Source organism: Podarcis gaigeae, assembly GCF_964106915.1.
Source record: "Podarcis gaigeae genome assembly, chromosome: 9".
NCBI classification, from domain to species: domain Eukaryota; kingdom Metazoa; phylum Chordata; class Lepidosauria; order Squamata; family Lacertidae; genus Podarcis; species Podarcis gaigeae.
In genome coordinates, this window is record NC_139685.1 from 67,596,340 (window position 1) to 67,623,022 (window position 26,683).

General features: G+C 45.7%; 1 protein-coding gene across 1 annotated transcript in view; it reads left to right on the forward strand.

Annotated features, from left to right (window-relative positions):
- Positions 1-17,536: 17,536 nt before the first annotated feature.
- Positions 17,537-26,683, forward strand: part of PRKG2 (protein kinase cGMP-dependent 2) — a 70,646-nt gene continuing 61,499 nt past the window's right edge. The window contains exons 1-2 of the mRNA XM_083756494.1: positions 17,537-17,878; positions 24,679-25,212. Of these exons, the coding sequence (XP_083612620.1) occupies positions 24,692-25,212 (521 nt within the window). The 5' untranslated portion in view covers positions 17,537-17,878; positions 24,679-24,691. The remainder of the gene's footprint in view (positions 17,879-24,678; positions 25,213-26,683) is intronic.

The window sequence follows — 26,683 nt, forward strand, 5'->3', positions numbered from 1 at the left end:
ATGCATTTTTGTAATTGTTTTCCATGAATACGTGGAATTTTTATGTATGTTTTATTTCAGTACATGCATTTTTGCACACATTTCATGGCCGGAGGACTGCATAGCAAAATCTGGGGAAGTGTGGATGTCGCAGAATGGAATTAAGCTGGTTTCCCTTTAAATGTGAATTGAATCAAATCCACTCCAGCCCCAACCATGGATTATATGAAGCAAGACAAGTATTGCACAGAAATAAGATACTGCTGTGGGAATCCATGGTTTGGAGTTGGCTTGCTATGAAACTTACCAGCTCCCTATGTTCCCATGAGGAAGTTGGACTTGCAGGCTGAAAATATAGAATTGCATGACTGAATGCCTCTATCTGCATTTAGACAATTAGCATATCAAGCAGACTAGGTCTAACCTAGACCTATGCCTCACAAGCTATTTTTCTATGTGCAAGGTGATTTTGTTTTGCTATGGTCTGAACTGGTAAGGTCCAGGAACAGATTGACTACATTTACAGGGTAATAATGATAACAATAATTCAATTTGCTGGTGGACAAGCAAGATAACAAAAGCATTCTGGGAAATGATATATAATGAGTTGAAAAAAATTGTTTAAAATAGTGTTTGTGAAAAAAACCAACCAGAGGCTTTTTTATTAGGAATTTTAGGTGCAGAGATTCCAAAGGAGCAGAAACGATTACAGTATTTATGTATGCAACGACAGCAGCGCGGATGCTACTGGCCCAGAGATGGAAAGAAAATGAAGTCCTGACTAGAGACAAATGATTGATGAAGATGATGGACTATGCTGAAATGGCGAGAATGACCAGGAAAATCAGAAACCAGGAAGAGAAGAACTTTAAGAAGGAATGGGGGGAAATTGCAATGTATTTAAGAGAACACTGTAAACAACTAAAAACTTTGGCAGGATTTGAGTAATGCTTGTGAAGTACTAAAAATTAAGGTAAAAATGGATTAATTAAGAAAAATAGAGAAAATAAGTGAAGCAGTTGAAGAAAGATTGAGAATGGAAACCATGGAAGGGCGGAGGGGAGTCAAAGGATGATGATGATGAAAATTATTATTATTATTATTATTATTATTATTATTATTATTATTCCCCGCCCATCTGGCTGGGCCTTCCCAGCCACTCTGGGCAGCTTCCAACTAAATATTAAAGTACAATAATTCATCAAACATTTAAAGCTTCCCTAAACAGGGCCGCCTTCAGATGTCTTCTAAAAGTCTGATGTTGATGTTTAATGTTTGAATTTAAATTTGCAATGTAAAACTTAATTAAAAAGATGATAATAATGATGATGATAATAATAATAATAATAAAATTTCCAATACTGCAAATTCATATGAAATGGCATCTCTGCAGTGTGCCGAATCTCAGTTAAAATCAAAACAAACTTAACATACAAAATCAAGCAAAATATACAAAAATGGGTCATCAGATGCAAACAAGCTAGACCACCGTTGGAGTAAAACGCATGAGTATGAATCACAGTTGTCAGTGTTGGGGAATTAGATGACATCAGCTCTGGCAGATCTGTAACACCTTTAAGGCTACATGGTAATAAATGGTAAGCTGATCACACATTTACTTGAATATGGATTTGAAGGGAGGGTGTTTCCTTCGCCCTACTCATGTGGTGGTGGCCGTGTGAACCCTTTGCAGAGACTTGACTCTATAGCGCCAGGTTGCAACACACAGCCCTTCGACGCTGTCTGCAGCAAGCAGCAGTACCAAAGCAACAAACCCCAATTTAAAACTTACCTTCCTTTCATTGTGCATTAAAAGGATTTCACGGAAATGACAAGAGGCGTGGTGGCAGGGGAATAATTGTGCACCTTAATTATAAACACAAAGGTGGAGACACTTTCTTCTGTGTAAACACTTCAGAACAGGGAGATGAATGCCTATTTAAAAAGGCCTACCTTCTGCTGGAAAAACGATGTTGTTCTCTGAGTGATTGCAGAAAAAAAATTAAGGTAGGTACAACCGAAGCTCCCTATTAGGTAAAAAAATAATAAATAAATAGCAATCGCTTCTAATGCCTCTGGACAGAATGAAGGTAACCTAATTTCATGTTGTTTTTCAAAACAAGCTGCAATTTGGTTATAACTTTTCTCCTTGATGTCTCTCTCTCCCTCCCTCACCCCACTGCCTCTCTCTGTATCTGTAAAGCTTGCATTTCCTATCAATTCTCAACCCTTTAGGCCAAGATAACACTCCTCATATCATCACATAATCTTATTTAGCTCTGTGTGAATGAGATTTTGAAGCACTTAACTGCAGTAAAGGCTTATGGCAGACGTGCAGAAGAATTAGTGTTTTGAAGGGAGGGGGCTAAACTTAATATTGCAGTCCACAAATGTTCCACAATTTAATGAATCATAGAATCATGGAATTGTAGGGTTGGAAGGAACCCCAAAGGTCATCGAGTCCAACCCCCTGCAATTCAGGAATCACAGCTAAAGAATTGCTGAGAGATGGCCATCCAAACACTGCTTAAAAACCTCCAAGGAAGGAAGGAAGGAAGGAAGGAAGGAAGGAGGGAAGGAAGGAGGAGGAGAAGAAGAAGAAGAAGAAGAAGAAGAAGAAGAAGAAGAAGAGGAGGAGGAGGAGGAGGAGGAGGAGGAGGAGTTTGGTTTTGATATCCCACTTTATCACTACCCGAAGGAGTCTCAAAGCGGCTTTCAATCTCCTTTCCCTTCCTCCCCCACAACAAACACTCTGTGAGGTGAGTGAGGCTGAGAGACTTCAGATAAGTGTGACTAGCCCAAGGTCACCCAGCAGCTGCATGTGGAGGAGCGGAGACGCGAACCCGGTTCACCAGATCACGAGTCTATCACTCTTAACCACTACACCACACACTGGAGAGTCCATTACCTTCCAAGGGAGTCTGTTCCACTGCCCAGCAGCTCTTACTGTCTGTCAGAAAGTTATTCCTAATGTTAAGCTGGAATCTCCTTTCTTGCAATTTAAATCCATCAGTTCAGGACCTCTGGAACAGCAGAAAGCAAGTTTGCTCTAGGGACAATCCTGGATTTACAGAAGCTGTCCCGGTTTCTGATTTGATTCCGGAATGTCCCGCTTTTCTTAGGACTGTCAGGAGTTCAGCCTACACTCGAGTAGGACCCTGGCAGAGACACATGCCCGACTGGCATGTTCTCTCCCTTCTGGTTGATCATTCGGGAGCTTCAAAAGCTTTCTTCAGCCCAAACATCACAGGGACCGATGCCAACCGACACCAGCACACTTAGGGATCCTCAGAGTTTGTGCATCATGCACGTAACAGACCTCAGCAACTCAGCATGTTGGCTAATCTACTTTATTTACATATAAACACACACGGAGCACTGCAACGTGGCTCCCTCTCTCTCTAGCATCAGACAGCAAAGAGAGAAAGAACACTTCACGGAACACAGTAACACAAACATCCTGTCTCCGTCACTTCCCACACTGTGGAGTCAAAACACATCATGTCATGTGAAAGACAACAATCCCATGACTGCAATCATGGAGCAGGAATTTTAACAAGGACGTCGCTATTTTTATTGGAGAACCTTCTGGAGACCCACAGCTTGCAAGGCCTCAGGTGCATGACTTGCTATGCAAGCAATATATTAATCTATTAAGGGGCAGAGATCAATACTGTGTGCTTACAGACAACTCCAAGATAGCCACTAGGAACAGGCAAAGCTTGAGATGCAGGTCAGAACTGAAGAGACCAGTTCATTCATTCATTCAATCAGTTCATTGCATTTGTATGCTGCTTTCCAACAAAAAATAAAATCATATTCAAAACAGCTTACAAGAAGTAGGTATACATTTCAAACAAACACTACAAAAAGAATTTCATAGAACTGGAAGGGACCTGAGGGTCATCTAGTCCAACCCCCTGCAATGCCAGAATCTTAACTAATGCATCCATGACAGACAGCATTCCAACCTCTGCATGCCCACCCCAGACACTAGCCATGCCTGATATAGTAATGATGATGATGATGATGATGATGATAATTTATTATTTATACCCCACCCATCTGGCTGGGTTTCCCCACCCACTCTGGGCAGCTTCCAACAGAATATTAAAATACAATAATCTATTAAACATTAAAAAATTCCCTAAACAGGGCCGCCTTCAGATGTCTTCTAAAAGTCTGGTACTTGTTTTCCTTTTTGACATCTGGTGGGAGGGAGTTCCACAGGGCGGGTGCCACTACCGAGAAGGCCCTCTGCCTGGTTCCCTGTAACTTGGCTTGTCGCAGTGAGGGAACTGCCAGAAGGCCCTCGGCGCTGGACCTCAGTGTCCGGGGCAGAACGATGGGGGTAGAGATGCTCCTTCAGGTACGCCGCTAGGTGGGTGATCACATGTTTGATTCCTTTCCCTTTATCAAAAGTTCCCTGCCTGTTAAAATTTAGCACATCAGAGAGAAGGGCTCTGCCCTTCCCCCGACACACAAGCATTCTGACACACAATCTTTCACCAACCTTCTAAAGAGAAATAAACCAAGAGAACTGCACTTTTTTTTGAACATTTTAAGCTACGCGAAAAAGGAGACCATTATTTAAATCACTGATTGTCTTTAATTGTCTAGAAATGCGTAAGAGGTTCCATTCCTATTCCTCGTACTTCCTTTGCAAAAGGTCAGAATGCAAAAGCAAATGGAAATGTAACATTTTAATTTTTTTTTAACCTGGTTTGCATTCCATTTGACCGTTGTGCTCCCAACAGAAGCACTCAGCAATATGAAATGAAAGTGGGGGAATGTGTACAATTTGTTGATGTTTAGTCGTTTAGTCGTGTCCGACTCTTCGTGACCCCATGGACCAGAGCTGGCCAGGCCCTCCTGTCTTCCACTGCCTCCCGCAGTTTGGTCAAACTCGTGCTAGTAGCTTCGAGAACACTGTCCAACCATCTCGTCCTCTGTCGTCCCCTTCTCCTTGTGCCCTCCATCTTTTCCAACATCAGGGTCTTTTCCAGGGAGTCTTCTCTTCTCACGAGGTGGCCAAAGTATTGGAGTCTCAGCTTCAGGATCTGTCCTTCCAGTGAGCTCCCAGGGCTGATTTCCTTCAGAATGGATAGACTTGATCTTCTTGCAGTCCATGGGACTCTCAAGAGTCTCCTCCAGCACCATAATTCAAAAGCATCAATTCTCCGCTAACCCAGAAATAGTACCTTAGGTGAGGAACTTTGCTTCAGGATGAGAACAGAAATTGTGCTCCGGCAGCGCGGCAGGAGCAGGAGGCCACATTAGCTAAAGTGGTGCTTCAGGTTAAGAACAGTTTCAGGTTAAGAACGGACCTCCAGAACAAATTAAGTACTTAACCTGAGGTACCACTGTATATTCGTAAATTCACATTTTCACATTTCATTATGTACCAACATTTATCCATTTCTTATTTCTTGCCCTGTGTCTTCCCTCCACCCGTGCGTGACTTCCTTGTTATTATTTTGTAACTTTATTACTGAGATTGTAATTTTGTATCTTAATAATTAAACATTCAATCTTACATATCTGCTTAGCTTAACTTGACTTAACTTTGTGAAATCAGTCTATACATATCAATAAGTTCTTGTTGGAGCATCTTTTGGTCATGTATTCTTCTACACATTTCCATTCCATTGAGATTTTGATTAGATTGCATTCTAATTGTTGCCGTCATTTTTGCTAATTCAATCAATTCAAAAAAATTATATTGCCAATCTTTCAATGTTGGTACTTCCTCTGATTTCCAATTTTTTTTGCAATACCTTTATTGTCAATGTACAAAGTATGTACAATGAAATTAACCGAGCCTCCCTCCCCCCTCACAAACACTCAATCTCATTGCACTCAGTGTGCTTGTTGCACAACACACCAACCCCAAAAGTCAGTTGGACTACATTATTTTCTGTTCAGCAGCCTAACAGCCCACGGACAGAAACTGTTTTTTAGCCTGTTGATATGACTGGTTATAATTCTATATCTCCTGCCTGAGGGTAGAAGATTAAAGAGGTGTTGGCCAGGGTGTTAATTGTCCTTGAGAATTTTTCTCGCTCTCCTAAGGCATCGATCCCTTGCGATGTCATCTAGCGGGCTCAGGGGACAGCCCATGATATCATGGGCTGTGTTCACCACCCTCTGTAAAGACTTTCTGTCCATGGCTGTCAAGCCAACATACCACACCGTGATACAGTATGAGAGGACACTTTCTATTGTGGACCTGTAGAAGGCGGTCAGCAATTGTTGTTTAACAATGTTCTTTCGCAAGACCCTGAGGAAAGTTGCTGCGAGTTGTGAAATTCAAGGGGTTCCTCCATAGGCACACACACTCTGTACCTGACCCTAGAGACGTGAGGAAAAGCAGCTGTGGTGGCTTCCAGGTTTCTGTGAGATTTCGCGAGAGCCAAACAAAATTGTGTGATGGCCTCATGCAATCTTGCTGGAACCTGGAAACCGTGGCTGTCAGGAAGTCAGATTAGCCTAAACCAGAGCCAGGGCCTTTTCAACACTGGCTCCAGCCTGGTGGAACGCTCTGTCTCATGAGACCAGGGCCCTGCAGGATCTGATTTCTTTCCGTAGGGCCTGTAAGACAGAGTTGTTCCACCTGGCCTTTGCCATGGAATCAATGTGATGCCCTCCCCCTCTTTCTTTTTTCCCTTTCTCCTTCTGTGATGGAACTCCTATTTGGGGACTTCTTGCTTTTTTTCTGACCCACGTAGGGCCAGTCTGGATAGTTGGCCTTGGTGAAGACTTGATGTTTTCATCCCCAAAAAAGTTTTTGATTTGAGTTTCTACTGAAATGAGGCTGCATTTTAATGTTGTATTTTAATCTTGTTTTTTTAAGTTGTATTTCAATCAATTGTTTTTATACCTGGTGTTAGCCGCCCTGATCCCGGTCTTAGCTGGGGAGGGTGGGGTATAAATAAATTTTTTTATTATTATTTATTAAAGCCTGTCACCTCATTCAGAGACCTGGCCTAACTTTTAAGAAATTGCATTTTTGTTTCCAACCAAGCACATAAAGGAGTAACTTCAATTTGTCTGTCGAAACCTAATGCACAGTGAAATGCTTAAAAAGGACAAAACAACAACAACAACCCAAGACAGTAGTTAATTCAGCATGTAATTGAACTGAACTAATGATGAAACAGTCTTTCAGTTGCCAAAGATTACAGAAGCTGTGTTTACTGTGAATGTATAATACAGAAGTGAAAGTCAGGTCACATCATGAATAATTTCTCCCCTTACGGATATAAAAGCAGGCATGTTTATTCTAGTTAATGTTGGAGAATTTGTAGGCTGCATCCCTGCAAATCGCACACACATACGGAATCCTTCTATGAAAATGCTGGGATATTGTCCTAGTTAAAAAGGGTAAAGGGACCCCTGACCATTAGGTCCAGTCGTGACCGACTCTGGGGTTGCGGTGCTCATCTTGCTTTATTGGCCAAGGGAGCCAGCGTACAGCTTCCGGGTCTTGCGGCCAGCATGACTAAGCCGCTTCTGGTGAACCAGAGCAGCGCACAGAAACACCGTTTACCTTCCCACCACAGCAGTACCTATTTATCTACTTGCACTTTGACGTGCTTTCAAACTGCTAGGTTGGCAGCAGCTGGGACCGAGCAATGGGAGCTCACCCCGTCGTGGGGATTCGAACCGCTGACCTTCTGATCGGCAAGTCCTAGGCTCTGTGGTTTAACCCACAGCGCCACCCTCATCCCTATTGTCCTAACAAAACAATTTCCTTCCAGTAGCACCTTAAAGACCAACTAAGTTAGTTCTTGGTATGAGCTTTCGTGTGCACACGAAAGCTCATACCAAGAACTAACTTAGTTGGTCTTTAAGGTGCTACTGGAAGGAAATTTTTTTGTTTTGACTATGGCAGACCAACATGGCTACCTATCTGTAACTGGCCCTATTGTCCTAGTTAGAGCAAAGTTATTCTTATGGCAATCTACTCTCGATTGTGGGGAAGAGGCTGTCATTGGAATTCTACACAATATTGATCCAGAGCAGATTCCAACGTATAGTTAGCAGAGTAAAAACTTACCGTATTTTTCACCCTATAGGACGCACTTTTTCCCCTCCAAAAATGAAGGGGAAATGTGTGTGCGTCCTATGGAGCAAATACAGGCTTCGCGGACCTCTCCGCAAGCAGCTGGAGCGCTCCCGCTGCTTGCGGAGATTTGCCTGCAAGCTGAAGCCTGCATGCACTGAGCTCAACGCGTCCAGGCTTCGCGGACCTCTCCGCAAGCAGCGGGAGCCAGCACTGGGCTCCCACGGCTTGCAGAGAGCTGCCTGTTTGGGGACTGAGGTCGGGGGAAGCTCGGGCGGGCCTCCCCCACCCCAGCCCCGTGCCTGGGGGAAAAATAATTTCCCCCCCTTTATTTCCCCCCCAAAAAACTAGGTGTGCCTTATGGGGCGGTGCGTCCTATAGGGCGAAAAATATGGTAAATACGTTGCAGGGTCCCCCCAAAATAGACCAGAGGCAATTGTATTTCATCCAGTAGAGCTTTACTACTACTGAACGCAAATGAGCATCATGGTCACAAATCCAATACATTCAGGATTGGCACTGTCCATAAGAAATCCAGTTGCAGCAGACTTAACGTAAACTTACACTAAGACTAAACACTATATACAGAACACCACATCAGAAAGAAGAGAGATAGAAGGAGAAAGTGAAACCTAGGCTCCTGCTGGCCTCTTATTATAGTCAGCATGACCTTGAAGAAGAGATAGAAGAACCAGTTTAAGGCAGCTGTATTCAGCTTCTCTGATGGAATCACCCAAACATCACGAACCTGCTGCTTGTTTATTTCACATGGAGAAGCTTCCAGAACCCTCTTGAATTAATTAGAATAGGAAATATCTCTACACATCAGATCAATACTTTCTGTACTAAAAAATGCAAACTGACAGAGGCAACATGCATTTATATTCACCACAGTACAGATGTGTTATGGACAGCCAGCGTGGTGTAGCGGTTAAGAGTGGTGGACTCATAATCTAGTGAACCGGGTTTGCTTCCTCCACATGCAGCTGCTGGGTGACCCTGGGCTAGTCACACTTCTCTGAAGTCTATCAGCCTCACTCACCTCAGAGAGTGTTTGTTGTGGGGAAGGGAAAGGAGATTGTTAGCCGCTTTGAGACTCCTTAAGGGGAGTGAAAGGCGGGATATCAAGTCCCAACTCCTCCTCCTCCTCCTCCTCCTCCTCCTCCTCCTCCTCCTCCTCCTCTTCTTCTTAGATAGTCTCCTCCTTCTATAGAGTTTACCTCCAGAAATTGTTCAACCTGCTTGGGCTTCTCACTTTATATTATGCCAAACCTCTGAAACGCAAACTGGAAATTCAGTTTGGGATTCACTTCCTCGCAGTCCTCTTCCTTCACAGGTGGCTAGTCTGTCCAGCCACCTTCCTTTTCCTGGTAGGTTTGGTGTTGCTTCTGGTAGGTGACAGTACGGAGGGGCAACTTGTGAGGTGGGGAGGAGGAGCGTAGCACCAAAAAACCTGCAAGGTGGATGACTCAGGTGGTACCTCTGCCAGCAGGGGGGAAATGGGACATCCCAGGATCCATTCAGAAGCTGGAATGGCTTCTGTAATTCCAGGATGCCCTACTTTAAGTTGAGGTATATGTTCTTGTGCTCAGGCCCTGATTGTGGGCTTTTCACAAGCATCTGGTTGGCCACTGTGAGAGCAGGATGCTGGACTAGTTGGAACACTGGTCCAGCAGGCTCTCCTTATCTCCTTAAGCCCTTGTTCTGGTTTGAGCAGTGCCGGATTTATGTATAAGCTAAATAATAATAATAATAATAATAATAATAATAATAATAATAATAATAATTTATTATTTGTACTCCGCCCATCTGGCTGGGTCTCCCCAGCCACTCTGGGCGGCTTCCAACAAAGATTAAAAATACATTAAAATGTCACACATTAAAAACTTCCCTGAACAGGGCTACCTTCAGATGTCTTCTAAATGTCAGGTAGTTGTTTATCTCTTTGACATCTGATGGGAGGGCGTTCCACAGGGCGGGCGCCACTACCGAGAAGGCCCTCTGCCTGGTTCCCTGTAACCTCACTGCTTGCAATGAGGGAACCGCCAGAAGGCCCTCGGTGCTGGACCTCAGTGTCTGGGCAGAACGATGGGGGTGTAGATGCTCCTTCAGGTATACTGGACCGAGGCCGCTTAGGGCTTTAAAGGTCAGCACCAACACTTTGAATTGTGTTCAGAAGCGTACTGGGAAACATCCTAAACAAGCTATAGCTTAGGGCCCCACTCTCTTGGCTCCCCCCCCAAAAAAAAACCTGGATGTACATTTCCAAAATATAAGATAAAAAAACAAATAAAATAAAACCTACATACAGCAACAGTGTTTTGGGCTGTGTAGGCTCCTATGATATCAGTAATGGGCCCCGCCTGCTAGCCTGCTCCCTAAAAGATCACTGGTTTGCTCATTTCTATCATTTCACTACTAATATATTTCTTAATTGTATTCCAGTTCAACAATTACTTTGATAAAATACACATTTTGTTATGTGCAAATGGCTTTAGATACTTATTAGGTCCATAAATTACCATATAGCATGTATTCAACACAAAAGACAGCGACGATTTGTTGTTGACAAAGGACAGCTGAATATATAAAGGGCCCCATTACCTCCAGTAGCTTAGGGCCTCATCAAACCTAAATCTAGCCCTGGATTTGAGACAGTCCAACTTCAAATGAAATCAGCCATTGTCAGATCTCAGATTATTTATGGAACTTGAAAGTAACCTCCCTGAATATTGATGCAGATTTTAGTCCAGTAGTAGCCATTGTCTTGTTTCTGGCACTGGTTAATTAGTATATAATTTCTTCCTTGTCCTTAATGCTGCTGAGTCCCCAAGTATCAGATCGCTCCTCTTCAAAGGATCCAAAAGGAATTATTTTCTCAGCAGCAGATCTCAGAAATTAATCTGGGTCATTTGTTTCTAAATGCTATTATTAGGCTGGAGAGGCTCTGTGACAAATTCAGGAAGGGACCTCATTTTTGTAAATAATCTTTTAGTGCTTTGCGCCTTCTGTTGCTGTTACGAAAGGCTGTTGCTTTATAATGTGGTTGTAAACACTGGAACATTTCTGGATTATTATTTTTTGCCAGTGGTTGCTAATAACTAATCATGATTCCCGAGTAGATAATGAAAGTACAATTCTGCAGCATTTTGCGCTAATGTTCTGTGGTGGATCAGAAGGCATTCAGCCCACCAGCCGTGTTTCCAGGGCAAAGGCAATCTGTGGCTGACTTTATTTTGTGCCGTGTGGATCCTATCCGTATGGATAGGAAGATGATTAAATAATAATAATTGTAATTGTTTACATAATTTTAATGCATATTATTTGTATAAGAAAATGCTTGATATATTTCTTAGCTAATTTGACATGTGAACCTATGTCATTTGGTCTGTATATTTCAATTTCCTCTTGTTACCACTAAGGATGGGTGGATCTGTCCGTTTCAGTTTTCTCTCTTTCTTATTTTCCCCATTTTAATTCCAGTTTTCCCCATTTCTGCAGCAGGGGGTTGGACTAGATGATCCTAGCGGTCCCTCCCAACTGTACAATTCTACGATTCTATGAATTTGCGGGTGATGGTGGTTGTTTAAACCCTCGTGAAAATTCAGCAGCATTTTCCTGCATATTCCTCTCAATAAACACATTTTTGTATGCAATTTTGCTATATTTTCACAGATACATGCATTTATATGCACACTCTATCCTAGTATATGCATCTTTGAACACATTACTTGGTGTAAGAACAATGTTGCAAAATTCGGAGATGTGCAGATTTCGAAAGATGGTTGCATTTTGCTTCCTGTATTGTTTTGGAAAGTGCAAATTAGGTAGGTTCATCTTTAAAGATGAACTGAATCAGATTTATCCTCCATTCCCAGATCCTCCAAGGGTCCCTATTTTCCAGGGACATCCCTGATTTAGAGAAGTCGTCCCAGTTTCTGATTTGATCCTGGAATGTCCCACTTTTCCTTAGGACGTCCCTATTTTCAACGGAGAAATATTGGAGGGTATGGAGTTATCCAACCCCCAAACCATCTGAAGGTAGTCCTGTATAGGGAAGTTTTAAAATGTTAAATATTCTATTATGTTGGCAGCTGCCCAGAATGGCTGGGGCAGCCCAGTCAGATGGATGGGGTATAAATAGTAAAATTATTGTTGTTGAATAGAATGTCCCTATCTTCATCAGAAAGATGTTGGAAGCTCATGTATGAGATCCACAATACAAGGGGATAAGTAACTTTGGAAGACATCTGAAGGCAGCCCTGTATAGGAAAGGTTTCTTGGCCTTTTGGTGTAGGAAAGGTGTTTTTTTAATGTTATAGTGTGTTTTTATATATGTTGAAAGCTGCAGAAAACCCAGTCAGATGGGTATAATAATTGGACTGGACTTCATCGTCCAGGGGTCCTTTACCTTTTATATACATACATACATACATACATACATACATACATATATATAACTGCCAATAACATACCAACATTTCTCCAATGAAAATAGGGGCATCCTATTCAACAACAACAACAACAGGATTTTTCATCACTCGGAAACCTAAATATTGAAATGCAAAATGTTAGGAGACCCCTGTTCTCCTTACAGAGCTACAATTCCCAGAGTGATTTGAAAATCAATCCTTCTTTCCAGGGAAGTCTGAGAATTGTAACACTGTGAGGGGAATTAGGGGTTCTCCTAGCAATGATCAGCACCCTTAACAAACTACAGTTCCCATGATTCCCATGATTCTTGGGGGGGGGGGAGGCATGACTATTTAAAGTGGTATGATAGGGCAACAAGGAGACTCCTCCACAGAACCATTGCGTGTAACAGGCCTTATTGACAAGTTCAAAACGAACAAATAATCATGTCCACGTGGCAGTCTTAAAGAACTTGAAAGTGAAATTGCTGGTCTTCTAGCAAAAATAGGTAACTTTCCCCTAAGATCAGAGGGCTGAAAAGTGTTCATTGTGATGCAGCATTTTAAAAAGGGATTTGGGGCATTAAAATATAATTCAATGTGAGCAGTGTGAAGCAAGGCACACACAAAACTTTTCTAGCTTTGTGTATTTGCTAATGGGGTGTGTACTGGTTTTAAATGACCAGGAATGACTTCAGAGGTCTGGCTAAATGAAAATGTTGACCAGTTTGTGGTGGCTATGGAAAGGGTAAATTCCACACTTGGGAACATTAGGAAAGAAATTGAAAATAAAACTGCCAGTATCATAATGCTTTTATATAAATCTATGACGCAATTACACTTGGAATATTGTGTTAATTCTGGTCACTGCACCTAACAGCATGTACAGCTTTTTCTTTTAGGTAGAAGGTGGTGGTGGAAGGAGAGGTGTCTAAAATTATGCATAGTGGGGGAAAAGTGGCTAGACAGAAGTTTTCCTCCCTTTCTCATAATTGCAAATACAGTGGGTGATTTAGGACAGACAAATGGAAGTATTCTTTGCACAGCTGTGGAACTCACTCCCACAAGATATTGAAATGGCCAACAACTTGGACTGCTTTAAAAGCAGTTTGGACAAAGTCTTGGCGGATATGGCTTTCCATGACGAATGTCCATTATACCGTGTATTATCGGAGATCGTAAGCCTCTGAATACCAATTGCTTTGGAGCACATGAGGAGAGTGTGCTCCTGCTGGAGCAGATAAACCATGGGTGGTGCTGGGGACACGGGTGGCACTGTGGTCTAAACCAGAGACTTGGGCTTGCCGATCAGAAGGTCGGTGGTTCAAATCCCCACCACGGGGTGAGCTCCCATTGCTCAGTCCCTGGTCCTGCCAACCTAGCAGTTCAAAAGCACACCAGTGCAAGTAGATAAATAGGTACCGCTCCGGCAGGAAGGTAAACGGTGTTTCCGTGCGCTGCTCTGGTTCACCAGAAGCAGCTTAGTCATGCTGGTCACATGACCTTGGCCAGTAAAGCAAGATGATCACAGCAACCCCAGAGTCGTCCACGACTGGACCTAATGGTCGGGGGTACCTTTACCTTTTAGGCAAACTAAGGCTTGGGGGCCGGATACTGCCCAATCTCCTTCTCAATCTGGCCCACAGATGGTTCGGGACTCAGTGTGTTTTTACATGAGTAGAATGTGTCCTTTTATTAAAAATGCATCTCTGGGTTATTTGTGGGGCATAGGAATTTGTTGTCCCCCCCAAAAAATATAGTCCAGCCCCCCACAAGGTCTGAGGGACAGTGGACTGGTCCCCTCCTGAAAAAGTTTGCTGACCCCTGAGATAGACCTTTGGCCTGATCCAGATGGACTCTCCTTATGTCCGTACATGTCACAGGAGCATGGCATTAAGTAACCACACAGTTCAAAGATGGAGTTAGCTCTTTATTAGCAAAAACACAATCTCCACAGACTCGACTGACTGTCAAACCCAGGGCTGGATTTAGATGAAGAGAAGCCCTAGGCTACTCCACTTATGAGGACCCTCCCAATCCCCCACCCTCACGACTAGAATAAAATGGAAGCGTGTTATAAACAAAACTGAATGAAGCCAAGGATGATGACAGGTATTTAAAATTCTTCAATTCACAATTTCTCCTCTAAAGGATCTCTCTAAGATTCTGCAGATTTTCGCTGTGAACTAAAGGTAAAGGTAAAGGTACCCCTGCCCGTACGGGCCAGTCTTGACAGACTCTGGGGTTGTGCGCCCATCTCACTCAAGAGGCCAGGGGCCAGCGCTGTCCGGAGACACTTCCAGGTCACGTGGCCAGCGTGACATCGCTGCTCTGGCGAGCCAGAGCCGCACACGGAAACGCCGTTTACCTTCCCGCTGGTAAGCGGTCCCTATTTATCTACTTGCACCCGGAGGTGCTTTCGAACTGCTAGGTTGGCAGGCGCTGGGACCGAGCAGCGGGAGCGCACCCCGCCGCAGGGATTCGAACCGCCGACCTTTCGATCGGCAAGTCCTAGGCGCTGAGGCTTTAACCCACAGCGCCACTTGTGAACTAGGGCCCCACAAAAAAAAAATCAAGTTGGGCCCTAGAGTTTCAAATTGGAACCCATTGGCTGGCCCCGAGTCTCATAGTTGATGGGCCCGAGTTGCCCTGCTCTCGCATGAAGTCTTGGGTTTGCAGTTTTGGGAGAGGGGAGACTGCCCGCTGGGGGGGGGTGGACTGGGGAGGCCCCCTAGATTTAGAGGCCCTAGGCTTCAGCCAACTTAGCCATTGCCAAGACTGAAAGTCCCTGCCTCTTCTCCAGAGCTTTTCCCCAAGCAATCAGAGACTGTGCCTGCATGTAGACAACCTCTTCTCTGCCCATTTCATGACTCTTCTAGGAGACCAGGGTGGAGGGGAGCTTCTCGCTTCAGGAGGAGGAGACACACAAGCCTCTTCAACCTCTGTCTCTTGGCCTCCCTCCTCCTGCTTCAGCTTCAGCTTCTGCCTCTGATTCTGAACTTGTCTTTTCTGCACTCTCCCAGCTGACTAAGCCCTATGACCTCTTCAGCTTCCAACACCACCTCCTCTCAGTCTTCTCCCTCTGACCACTCATTGTTGCCCCACCACCAACCCCCTGGCTCTGAGACTTCTTCCCTTGGTGGTTCCCCAGCTGGTTCCTCTCACCACTCCTTGGACTCCTCCAACAAGTCCAAGACAATATGTGAAGCTCCTTGTATATATTGCACCAAGCTAAAGGGAGCTGTATTGAGTCTGCCTTGTCCTGCGTAGAGAAGAGCATTTAAGAGCCGAACTACATGTTATACCAGTTTCCCTCCAAGATAAGAGGGCCAAATTAGGTGCACTTGTTTTAACCATGTGATTAACCTCACATGTAAAGGTAAAGGGACCCCTGACCATTAGGTCCAGTCATGGCCGACTCTGGGGTTGTGGCGCTCATTCGCTTTATTGGCCGAGGGAGCTGGCGTACAGCTTCTGGGTCATGTGGCTGGTATGACTAAGCCGCTTCTGGCAAGCCAGAGCAGCACACTGAAACACCATTTACCTTCCCATCGGAGCGGTACCTATTTATCTACGTACTTTTGAACTCTTGTAAATAGATTGAAGAAACCAATAAATCTCTGTAAATATGGCTGGATTCCCTGACTCTTATCTCCGCTAGCACTCACAACTCATTCCTGACACCGCCAGAGCGGTACCTATTTATCTACTTGCAGTCTGACGTGCTTTCGAACTGCTAGGTTGGCAGGAGCAGGGACTGAGCAACAGGAGCTCACCCCGTCACGGGGATTCGATCGACAAGTCCTAGGCTCTGTGGTTTAACCCACAGCGCCACCCATGTCCATTAACCTCACATGTAGTTCGGACCTAAGAAGGGAGGCCTACTGCCATTTGTTTCCTTGTCAATATCCTTCTGCACAAAGTAGTTTAATTATACAAAGTTTTTATATGACCCATTTCCTTCCCCCCCTCCTTTGCATAATTTTCACTGTATCATCCACAGGATTTGCATTCCCAAGTACCAAAAAAGCAGCAAAAGGCACAATTAGTGCATTTTATGTAATAACTTTGTCATTTTTAATTAGAACAAAATATAATGAGAGAGAGGGGGGAAGGTAGGGCAGGCCTCTGAGGAATGCTCCTATTAGAGTTAGTTTGCTTGGACAGCACTCTGTTTTGATTAGAGACAGCAATTAGAAGAATTTTGCGGAACAATTTGAGGACTCCTACATTAATGTGAAAGCAGAGGCTACATGGATACCATATATTTAAAGCACATTTAAAGCCCCACCCCATAAACTCTGGGAATTGTAGTGCTTGAAATAGTTGTGACAACTTACACAGATGTTTGCGTGTTACTTCCCAGTATATAAATTACTATTGTTATTATTTATTACATTTATATACAAACCTCCATCCAAACCCCACAGAGGGGTTTACAGTTCTATAACATGTGAAAGAAACCTTAAAAGTCCCAGGCAGAAGTGGCAACCCCATTTCTAGTAAGGGCATTTGAAGCTGGGACACAGACACTTGCACAATGCTCAGCCTGTCACCCTCGAGCACCAAGCTGCATGTGTGAAATGGGCCACCACCCACACAACTCAAGTCAACATCAGTTCCATATGGGTTCAAACACAAGGCTTCCTGGGGGGTGGGTTTAACCCACCCATTCACACGTTCTCAGTCACACTCACCGCTTGCTTTCTCAGCACTAGGTAGCTTCCTTTTTAAACCCTGGCAGCAACCGAACGTGTGAACGGTCTACCCCCCCCCCCGAGAAAAGCACTTGGGGGCCAGCTGATCGAAAAGCCCAGCCCTTTCCGGGTGGCTGCTCGCCCTGTTTCTCTGTGCTGGTGGCGCGTTCACACGTGCAAGTCCCCGCTGGCTGAGAGGCGGGTTGCAGGGAGAAGCTGATCTTCTGCACGTGTGAACTCTGCTGGACAGCTCCTTTCCCCTCCTCCTCTTCTCTAGCTATGCGCCGCTGCGCGCTCTCCGGGGATTCAAGCAGCCTGGCGCGCGGGCCCGGGGGATGCGCGGCCGCGGTGGCGGGGCTCCTATCCCCGCCGAGCGCCAAGCAAGCCGGCTCCCCTCCTTCCCTCCCTCCTTCCCGGCCTCGAGCGAAGGGCAAGCGGCGGGGCTGGCACGAGGAGGCGGCTCCTGCCTGCGCTCTCCTCCCCTTCCCTCCCCGGCGCGCCGGAGAGAGAGGCAGGCAGGCAGCAGCCCTTGCCACCTCCGCCTCTCGCAAGCAGCCGCGGCTGGAGCTAGGAGGCGGCGGCGGTGCCCGCAGAACGCGCTGCCCGTCCCTCGCAGCCTCCGCGCCCGCCCGCCTGCCTCTGTCTCTCTGGGCCCCGCGGCTCCGGGCAAGAGGCCGGCTGCGTCCCTGGAAAGCCAGTGGCCGGAGCCAGGGCTGACCGGGCAGGTGAGTGCCGCCGAAGCGGGCGAAGGTTGCCGGGCGAGCCTGGCTCTTGGAGACGAGGGGATGGGGGCTCGGCGGCAGAAATCGGGGTCCAGACGCGCGTTGACGCTTCACGTGTGCACTCGCTGGTTGCGTGTGCAGACGCATCCTGGAGGAAGCTGCCTTCACTCGAGTCAGTGTTGTCTACACTGGCCGGCAGGGGCTCTCCAGAATTTCAGGCTGGGAATATTCCCAGCACTACCTGGAGATGCGGTGTGTGTGTGTGTGTTTGAATCTGTTTGCAAAGCAGGTGATTGCATTAATTATCCCAGGATAACTAGTACTGCAAATGTGCATTTTTAAAAAAGCAATTCTGCGCTACCTGAAGCGTACGTTGATTGAATCTGACGTGTGTGTGTGTGTGTGTGTGTGTGTGTGTGTTGGGGACCCAGCTCTTAACAATTTATTAATTGACCTAGCTGAGAGCAATACCACAATTATTATTTACTTTATTTGCACCTACATCGTATGGCTCCAGCACAAAGGGTGGGGGAATGATGCGAGGTTGCTCTCCATCTATGTGCAATAAGAGAGGGGAGGGGGGAACTTCACAACTATGTGATGTTGGGCATGCAGTTGTCTGCTGGGGGAGAGATTGGTGCTGGAAGCTAGGAATAGCGGGCTTCTCTGGAGTGCGACATGATTAAAGCTCAAAATGCATACAGATTTTTCTGAGGAGTCCAGCGTCCTGGCATTCCACCCGTGTTCATTGCTGGAGCTAGGATTTTGCTAATGTAGAAGACATTGAGTACCATGTCACATGTCTGAGGGACTTCATTCCAGCTTTATCTCATCCTGCTATTTATTGTTCCTGCTATTACCATTGATTTATTAATTGCCTTCTGAACCACCATCTCAAGGTGATAATGAAAAAAACACTTTAAAGTTATTTGTGTTAGGGTTTCATGTACAAAGTGGGATGTTTTTTCCTAAGCATGTTTCTTTTTCCTTTTTTTGGGGGGGGGGGAAATGTGTTAGTGCTGAAAATGTGTGTATGTTTGTATGCTGGTGGCTTTCTCCTTTTCTGTTGGTATATAATGGGGGAAATCAAGTTTATATAACATGCCTATATGCATAGATTAAATAACCACTGGTGGGAGAGATTATAGTAATTGTATCACCTCCAGGAAGGGCAGTAGTATGGAGCTGTTTGCTTGGAGCTAAAAGCACATGCATCCTTGTTCCTTCTGCAGGATAGGGGAGAGTAGGAGATGAAGATCTGATGTGACTTGATCACACACTGGTCCTTGTGTTGGTTAATTAAATAGCATAGCAGCAAAGGAAAGAGATGGAAGAGTTTTCTGAGCAGCAAGCTCCTGTTCTCTATTTGGTCATTATCAATGGTTTATTAGCTATTTAGTGTCACTGTTAGAGGTAAAGGGGTGGGGGCAAATCGACCCTTCTGGAAAAGCTGAAGTGGCCCTGCTTTTTCGGAGTTCTTTAGTTATGCAAGTCCATGTGTTGTAGAGTGTCACACTTGAACCAGGTAGGCACAGATTCGAATCCCCATTCATTCACTTGAACCCACCCAAATTGGCCATGTAGAAGGTTCAGGAATGGCAGTGCAAATAGCTCAGTCGACAGAGCATGAGACTCTTAATCCCAAGGTTGTGGGTTAGAGCCCCACATTGGGCGAAAGATTCCTGCATTGCTGCAGAGGGTTGGACTAGATGAGCCTTGCAGTTCCTCTGCATAATCAGGCCAGTATACCTGAAGGAGCGTCTCCACCCCCATCGTTCTGCCCAGATGCTGAGGTCCAGTGCCGAGGGCCTTCTGGTGGTTCCCTCACTGCAAGAAGCAAAGCTACAGGGAGAGGGCCTTCTCAGTAGTGGCACCCGCCCTGTGGAACGCCCTCCCATCAGATGTCAAAGAGATAAACAACTACCTGACATTTAGAAGACATCTGAAGGCAGCCCTGTTCAGAGAAGTTTTTTATGTTTGACATTTTAATGTATTTTTAATCTTTGTTGGAAGCCGCCCAGAGTGGTGGGGAGACCCAGCCAGATGGGCGGGGTACAAATTTATTATTATTATTATTCTATGATTCTGCAGTTAAGGGACGCAGGTGGCGCTGTGGGTTAAAGCCTCAGCACCTAGGACTTGCCGATCGAAAGGTCGGCGGTTCGAATCCCTGCGGCGGGGTGCGCTCCCGCTGCTCGGTCCCAGCGCCTGCCAACCTAGCAGTTCGAAAGCACCTCCGGGTGCAAGTAGATAAATAGGGACCGCTTACCAGCGGGAAGGTAAACGGCGTTTCCGTGTGCGGCTCTGGCTCGCCAGAGCAGTGATGTCACGCTGGCCACGTGACCCCGAAGTGTCTCCGGACAGCGCTGGCCCCTGGCCTCTTGAGTGAGATGGGCGCACAACCCCAGAGTCTGGCAAGACTGGCCCGTACGGGCAGGGGTACCTTTACCTTTACCTTTATGATTCTGCAGTAGTTCTTTAGGCAGTGAAGGACAGTGCAAAATGAAGGAATTTGCTCCCACAAGAGGTTGTGACGACCACCAGCTCGGTTGGCTGTTAAAAGATGATGAGGGAATTCGTGGAGGATTGGACTATGAAAGATTCCTAGGCATAGAGTTGAGAGGGACCTTGAAGATCTTCTAGACCAACCCGCTTTAATGCAGGAATATGCAGCTGTCCCATAAGGGGATCGAACCTGCAACCTTGGCTTCATCAGCACCACGCTCTAACTGAGCTATGCAGGCTCTTCCACTGTCGGGGGGGGTATGTCTCACAATACCAGCTGCTGAGAATCACAACTGGGGAGGGTGCTGTTGTGCTCGGTTTCTGCTTGGGGGCTTCCCACAGGCATCTGGTTGGCTCCAGTGAGAACCACAAATTTTTCTGGTCTGTTTTGGACCAGTCAACCTAACCTCCTCACAGGACTCTGTTGAGGATGAAATGAGAAGTCTTGTGTCTGTCAGCTTGAACCTTTTGGGAAGAGACTGGGCAACTCGGACTATAAATGTACGTTTCGACTTGGCTCACATTGGGCATTTTGCAAGAATAGTGCAAAAATTGATGCAAGAGGTAGGAAGCCAGCCATATTTTGTGGGTATAGGGTCACCACCCTTTGGGGGTCTGTGGTCAGACTTGACATAATATGCCTTCGCTCCTGTGGTCCACAGCTACAAATGGAGCCATAGCTGTCAACTTTTCCCTTTTCTTGCGAGGAATCCTATTCGGAATAAGGGAATTTTCCTTTAAAAAAGGGAAACGTTTACAGCTATACGTGGAGCCAGTTGCCAAGCTCATCTTTTAAGTTCCAAATGGTTTCTGGACACCTGAATTTTGGCACAACTGTTTCTCTCTCTCTCTCTCTCTCTCTCTCTCTCTCTCTCTCCTTAATTACTTTTTATTAAGGATTTTTTGTGTTACAAAACAGGGAAAGCTACACCTATCATCTCCGCTTTCAATTCACAGCCTTTTCACAGTTCATTTACATTTAGTGAGAGACACTTTTGTCATAAACACACACAGTGTTCCCATTACTGCTGAGAACATTGGTTAAAATCCTGCTACCGGAACATCACAATTCAGGTGTCACAAAGGCGCCTGACATTGTCTCACTGACATGCTCCCCCCCCCACCATAAGCGATGGGGAGATGACTTGCTCTTAAGCAAGTCCCCCCCCCCATCATTGAGACACAGGACCAATCGGCTGAAAGCCATGTGGTCCAAACTACCCCAAACAATGCTATTTCCCCACTAAATGTTTCTTTCTCTAGCCCAGACGTACAGCCCGGAATAGATGCAAATCTATAAATAATGACATGCATATTTTAGAACCTGGGTAACTTGTGCGGTAATACAGAGAGCAGAATGAGCAGGCTGATTCTGCAGCTGGGCTTGTGGCGGTGCTTTGCCAAGGCTTTGGGTGGTGCACTGGAAAAAGCAAGCTATGCTCCTCCAGCAGCAAAACAGCATGAGAATCTGCAGAACAACAACAACAGCCCACAGAGTCCTTTGCAACTTCATTGCCACCCATCAATCACAGTGACATCCCTGCTAGCCATTCGCGGAAGTCACAAATCAACGTGCGTTGATGGCACTGAGATAATGTTACAGGGCTCTCTCTTTCTCATGCACACACACATAGAGAGTGTGTTCCTAAGGAAGAAGAACCTATTGCACAGCTTTCCCTTCCAGGCCTTCATAGCTCAGGCCTCGACACAGTTGCAAGCATAAGCTATAGGCTACCCATGAGCAGTTTGAGTCCCAGTGTGGCTCCCCCCTGAGCATTCACCAAACTGCACAAAACATACATTTGCATCCCTTGTGTGTGTGTGTGGGAACAAGCGCTTTTGAATGGAGAGAGATAAGGAAGGGCCAATGCCACAGTAATAACAATAATAATAATAATAATAATAATAATAATAATAATAATAATAATAATAATATAATATTATTTATACCCCGCCCATCTGACTGAGTTTCCCCAGCCACTCTGGGCGGCTTCCAATCAAGTGTTAAAAACAGTACAGCGTTACATATTAAAAACTTCCCTGAACAGGGCTGCCTTAAGATGTATTCTGAATGTCAGGTAGTTGTTTATCTCTTTGACATCTGATGTTAGGGCGTTCCACAGGGCGGGCGCCACTACCGAGAAGGCCCTCTGTCTGGTTCCCTGTAACGTCACTTCTCGCAATGAGGGAACCGCCAGAAGGCCCTCAATGCTGGATCTCAGTGTCTGGGCTGAACGATGGGGGTGGAGACGCTCCTTCAGGTATATAGGGCCGAGGCCATTTAGGGCTTTAAAGGTCAGCACCAACACTTTGAATTATGCTCGGAAACGTACTGGGAGCCAGTGTAGGTCTTTCAAGACCGGTGTTATATGGTCTCAGAGGCCGCTCCCAGTCACCAGTCTAGCTGCTGCATTCTGGTTTAGTAGTAGTTTCCGGGTCACCTTCAAAGGTAGCCCCACATAGAGCGCGTTGCAGTAGTCCAAGCGGGAGATAACTAGAGCATGCACCACTCCGGTGAGACAGTCTGCAGGCAGGTAGGGTCTTAGCCTGCGTACCAGGTGGAGCTAGTAGACAGCTGCCCTGGACACAGAGTTAACCTGCGCCTCCATGGACAGCTGTGAGTCCAAAATGACTCCCAGGCTACGCACCTGGTCCTTCAGGGGCAGTTACCCCATTCAGTAATAATGGCCCAGGAGGCAACATCAGCACCTTGCTGGCAGTTCTGTGGAAGAGTGGGCTTCAGTCTTCCTGGGAGATGTTGGGAGAAACTACACAGGGTCTTCATTTTGGGTGTCCAAAGGGCCACCATAGTTTCAGAGGGGAGCTGGAGAAGCAGTGAGATTGGGAGTCTCCTGTGTCACAACCTTCCCAGTCTGGAGCAGACAGGAGAGAGAAAGAGGTAGAGGCAAGGAAATATTAGGGAAAGGGTCCCTAGCTCTGTGGTGGAGCATCTGCCCTGTATGCACAAGGTCCCAGGTTCAGTCCCTGACTTCTCCAGGTTGAGATGGGAGAGACTGCTGCCTGAAACCCTGGTGATCAGGCTGCTGCCAGCCAGTGTAAACAATAGTGAGCTAGGTGGGCCAGTGGTCCGGCTCTGTGTAAGGCACCTTCCTGAGTTTCTGTGATAGGAAACTTTGCAGACACCAAGAGTGTGACGCAGCCTCTGACTACCTGCCTGCCTTCCATGAAATCCAGGACTCGCTGTGCTATATAGCCCAGTACTGAAACGGCCCTATGTGAGAGCAGCGAAACAGCTCGAGCTTATCATGCAAGAAGCTCCCAAGTCTGATCCTTGACTGCAGATGCCAATGGAAAGGGGATGGGGATCACCACCTGAGACCCAGAGCCTCATGCATTAACTGTCTAAGTTATGGTGGGGGACCTACAGTTCCCTAGGATTCTTTAGAGAAAGTCATAGTGTGGATAGAACAGCCAGTAGAGCCAGTGTGGTGTAGTGGTTAAGAGTGGTAGACCAGTAATCTGGTGAACCGGGTTCGCGTCTCCGCTCCTCCACATGCAGCTGCTGGGTGACCTTGGGCCAGTCACACTTCCTTGAAGTCTCTCAGCCCCACTCACCTCACAGAGTGTTTGTTGTTGGGGAGGAAGGGAAAGGAGAATGTTAGCCGCTTTGAGACTCCTTAGGGTAGGGATAAAGCGGGATATCAAGTCCGAACTCTTCTTCTTCTCCTCTCATCTATTTTTCAGCCATGTGTAGGTTTGGTAGCTCAACATTTCATGTTTGCAAGCTGAAATGATGTTCCAGTTCTGTCACTGACACATGTGTTTCTCTCTCTCTCTCTCTCTCTCTCTCTCTCTCTCTCTCTCTGTGTGTGTGTGTGTGTGAGAGAGAGAGAGAGAGATTTGGACTTAAATATCAAAACAAAACTGCTACTTTTTCAAAACCACGCCAGTAGCTTTCTTGCAGCAGAAAGTTGACTTTTCTTTTCTGTTTTTCCCCACCTCCCACATTTCCAATGTTACTATTTGGTTTTATTTCCTTCTAGCAGCCTGACACCAGAATATCAGTTTCAATGTGTGAAATTCTTTGGAATGCTCAACAAGAGCAGCAGCAGGTTGCATGAGACGTCGGTTTGAAATGCACAGCGGCACACAAGCTGACTTCCAGCTAGATGGATTTTTTTTTAAGGGGGGAAAAGGGATTTAAGTTTTCTTTCTGTGCAGTAAGAAAACCTGCCAGTCTTAGCATTCGCCTTTCAGGTAAACAATACTCTGGTTGTTTGATCCCATTATCACAGCGAGGGTTTTGAACTGGGTTTATTTCTTTTCACTTTGTCCAGGTCACCTGCCCAAATGGGAAATGGGTCAGTGAAACACAAGTACCTGAAGAGGCCAGACAGTCATGTGGGAAACTGCCCTCTGGGCTGCTCAGGGAGCAGCAAGTTCCTGAAAGACCCAGGACTGAACATCAGTACCATCACAGGTGCAGCGGATGTTCTGAGGAGCAAGATCTGGGAGCTCGAGAGGGAGTTGAAGAGGCAGGAGGAAGAGCTCCACGAGAGGAACTACCACATCATCGAGCTGCAGGAGCAGCTGGCGAAGCAAACCCGGACCATTGCCGACCTCACCGAAGAGCTTAAGTGCAAATGCATCCAGCTCAACAAGCTGCAGGATGTTGTGGACACCCAGGGGGCAAACCCCTTCCTGTTCTCCCCTCTTAAAGAAGCGCCCAGGGCCAACCATGCAGCCCCCTGCAGCAACAGGAGGAGAGGCGCGAAGGAAGGCGTGTCTGCAGAGCCCACGAGCCGGACCTACGACTTGAGCGAGCAGCCTCGCTTCTCCTTCGAAAAGGCAAGAGTCAGAAAGGCCTCAAGGTGAGAGGGCATGCTGCGCTGGGGCGATCGGTGCGCACACCAAAGTATGCGTAGCTAGGTGCATCCCTCACAGGGTGGGTTTGATGTAAATCAAATCGATTTAAATCATGATTTAAGTCAAACTGATTTAAATCATGATTTAAGTCAAATAGATTTAAATCATGATTTAAATCTCTAGTCAGTAAGACTTGATTTTCATCTCCCTTTTTGTACAGAAAGACTCATTCTTGCTGGTATAATCTTAATATTCACAACCAGGTGAAGGTTTCATTTATTTATTTCACTCAAACAAGAACATTATAGCATATGTATCTATGTTTGTTAACTGATGTGGTTAAACGATTTTTTAAAAAAAGAACAACAAACCCCTTAGACTGAGTTTTAGCAAACATCAAAAACTTAAAACAAATCCCTATTTCCTGCTGAATAGCCTTTGGACTATAATGTAACTACAATAGAAAACTATCTTTAGAAAGATTTACCCCCCAAAAGCATTTCATTTTAAAAATCTGATTTAAATTTTTAAAAATCTGATTGGAAAAAAACTATTTAAATAAAAATCTTTTTTAAAAAAAAATCATTGATTTTTTATGCACCCTGATCCTTCATAGGATAGTTGCCTGCTGCTGTGAGAGCTGTAAGTGTGTGAGACAGTTCTAATGCTGCGGTTTTAGATGCACGCTACTGGTTGTTTATATAATTTGGGCAAGGAGCTGGTAGACTACCACAAATGTGTGTGGAAGTTTGAATGCCTCATACAGACAGATTTGCCCCTATCCCTCTGATTCCCCTCCCTGTCTGACGTTGAGCAGCTCAAAGGGGCGAAGGCTCTGAGGTTGTGCAGAGGAATGCATTTGCAGCCGCCTCCTCTCTAAGAACATTTGCTGCAAGAAGAGCAATGGATCTGGGGCAGGAAAAGATTGCACCACAATGTGCCCTGGGCTTTCGTAGCTGGCATGGGCTTTCAGAGCGGCCTTGGGATCACACTGCCTCGCTGTACTCTGTTGTTTAGTTAAGAGGTATACCTTGAGCGTAAGAGAATGCCTTTTTTGTTCATGCTGCCACAGCAAAGCTATAATTCTTCGGAGCACAGATGCCGAGCGAAAAGGAGCGTCTGTCTCTGAGGAACTTGCCTATAGTTGGACAAGTGGGAAAGGCTGGGCTGGGCTTGTGTGAAAAAGAGCTTGTGTGCAAGGCTTGTGAACGAGGGCATGTGAGACTTCAGTCCTCATAAACAGGAGTCCAAAATGGGGAGATGGTAGTTGGTGCTCAACTCAATAACGCCCATTTGGTGTTTGCAAATGGGTGTGGTAGATTACGCTTAAATGTGTGTCTTAGACTGTGTTTGTTTATTGCCCATCAAATTTATTTCTGGATTTATTTCTGGAATAATAGTGCTGGCTGTGCACAATAGACAGGTTTTTCTGGATGGTGCCTGTTACTGCGCAGAAAAAAACCTAAATATTAACCC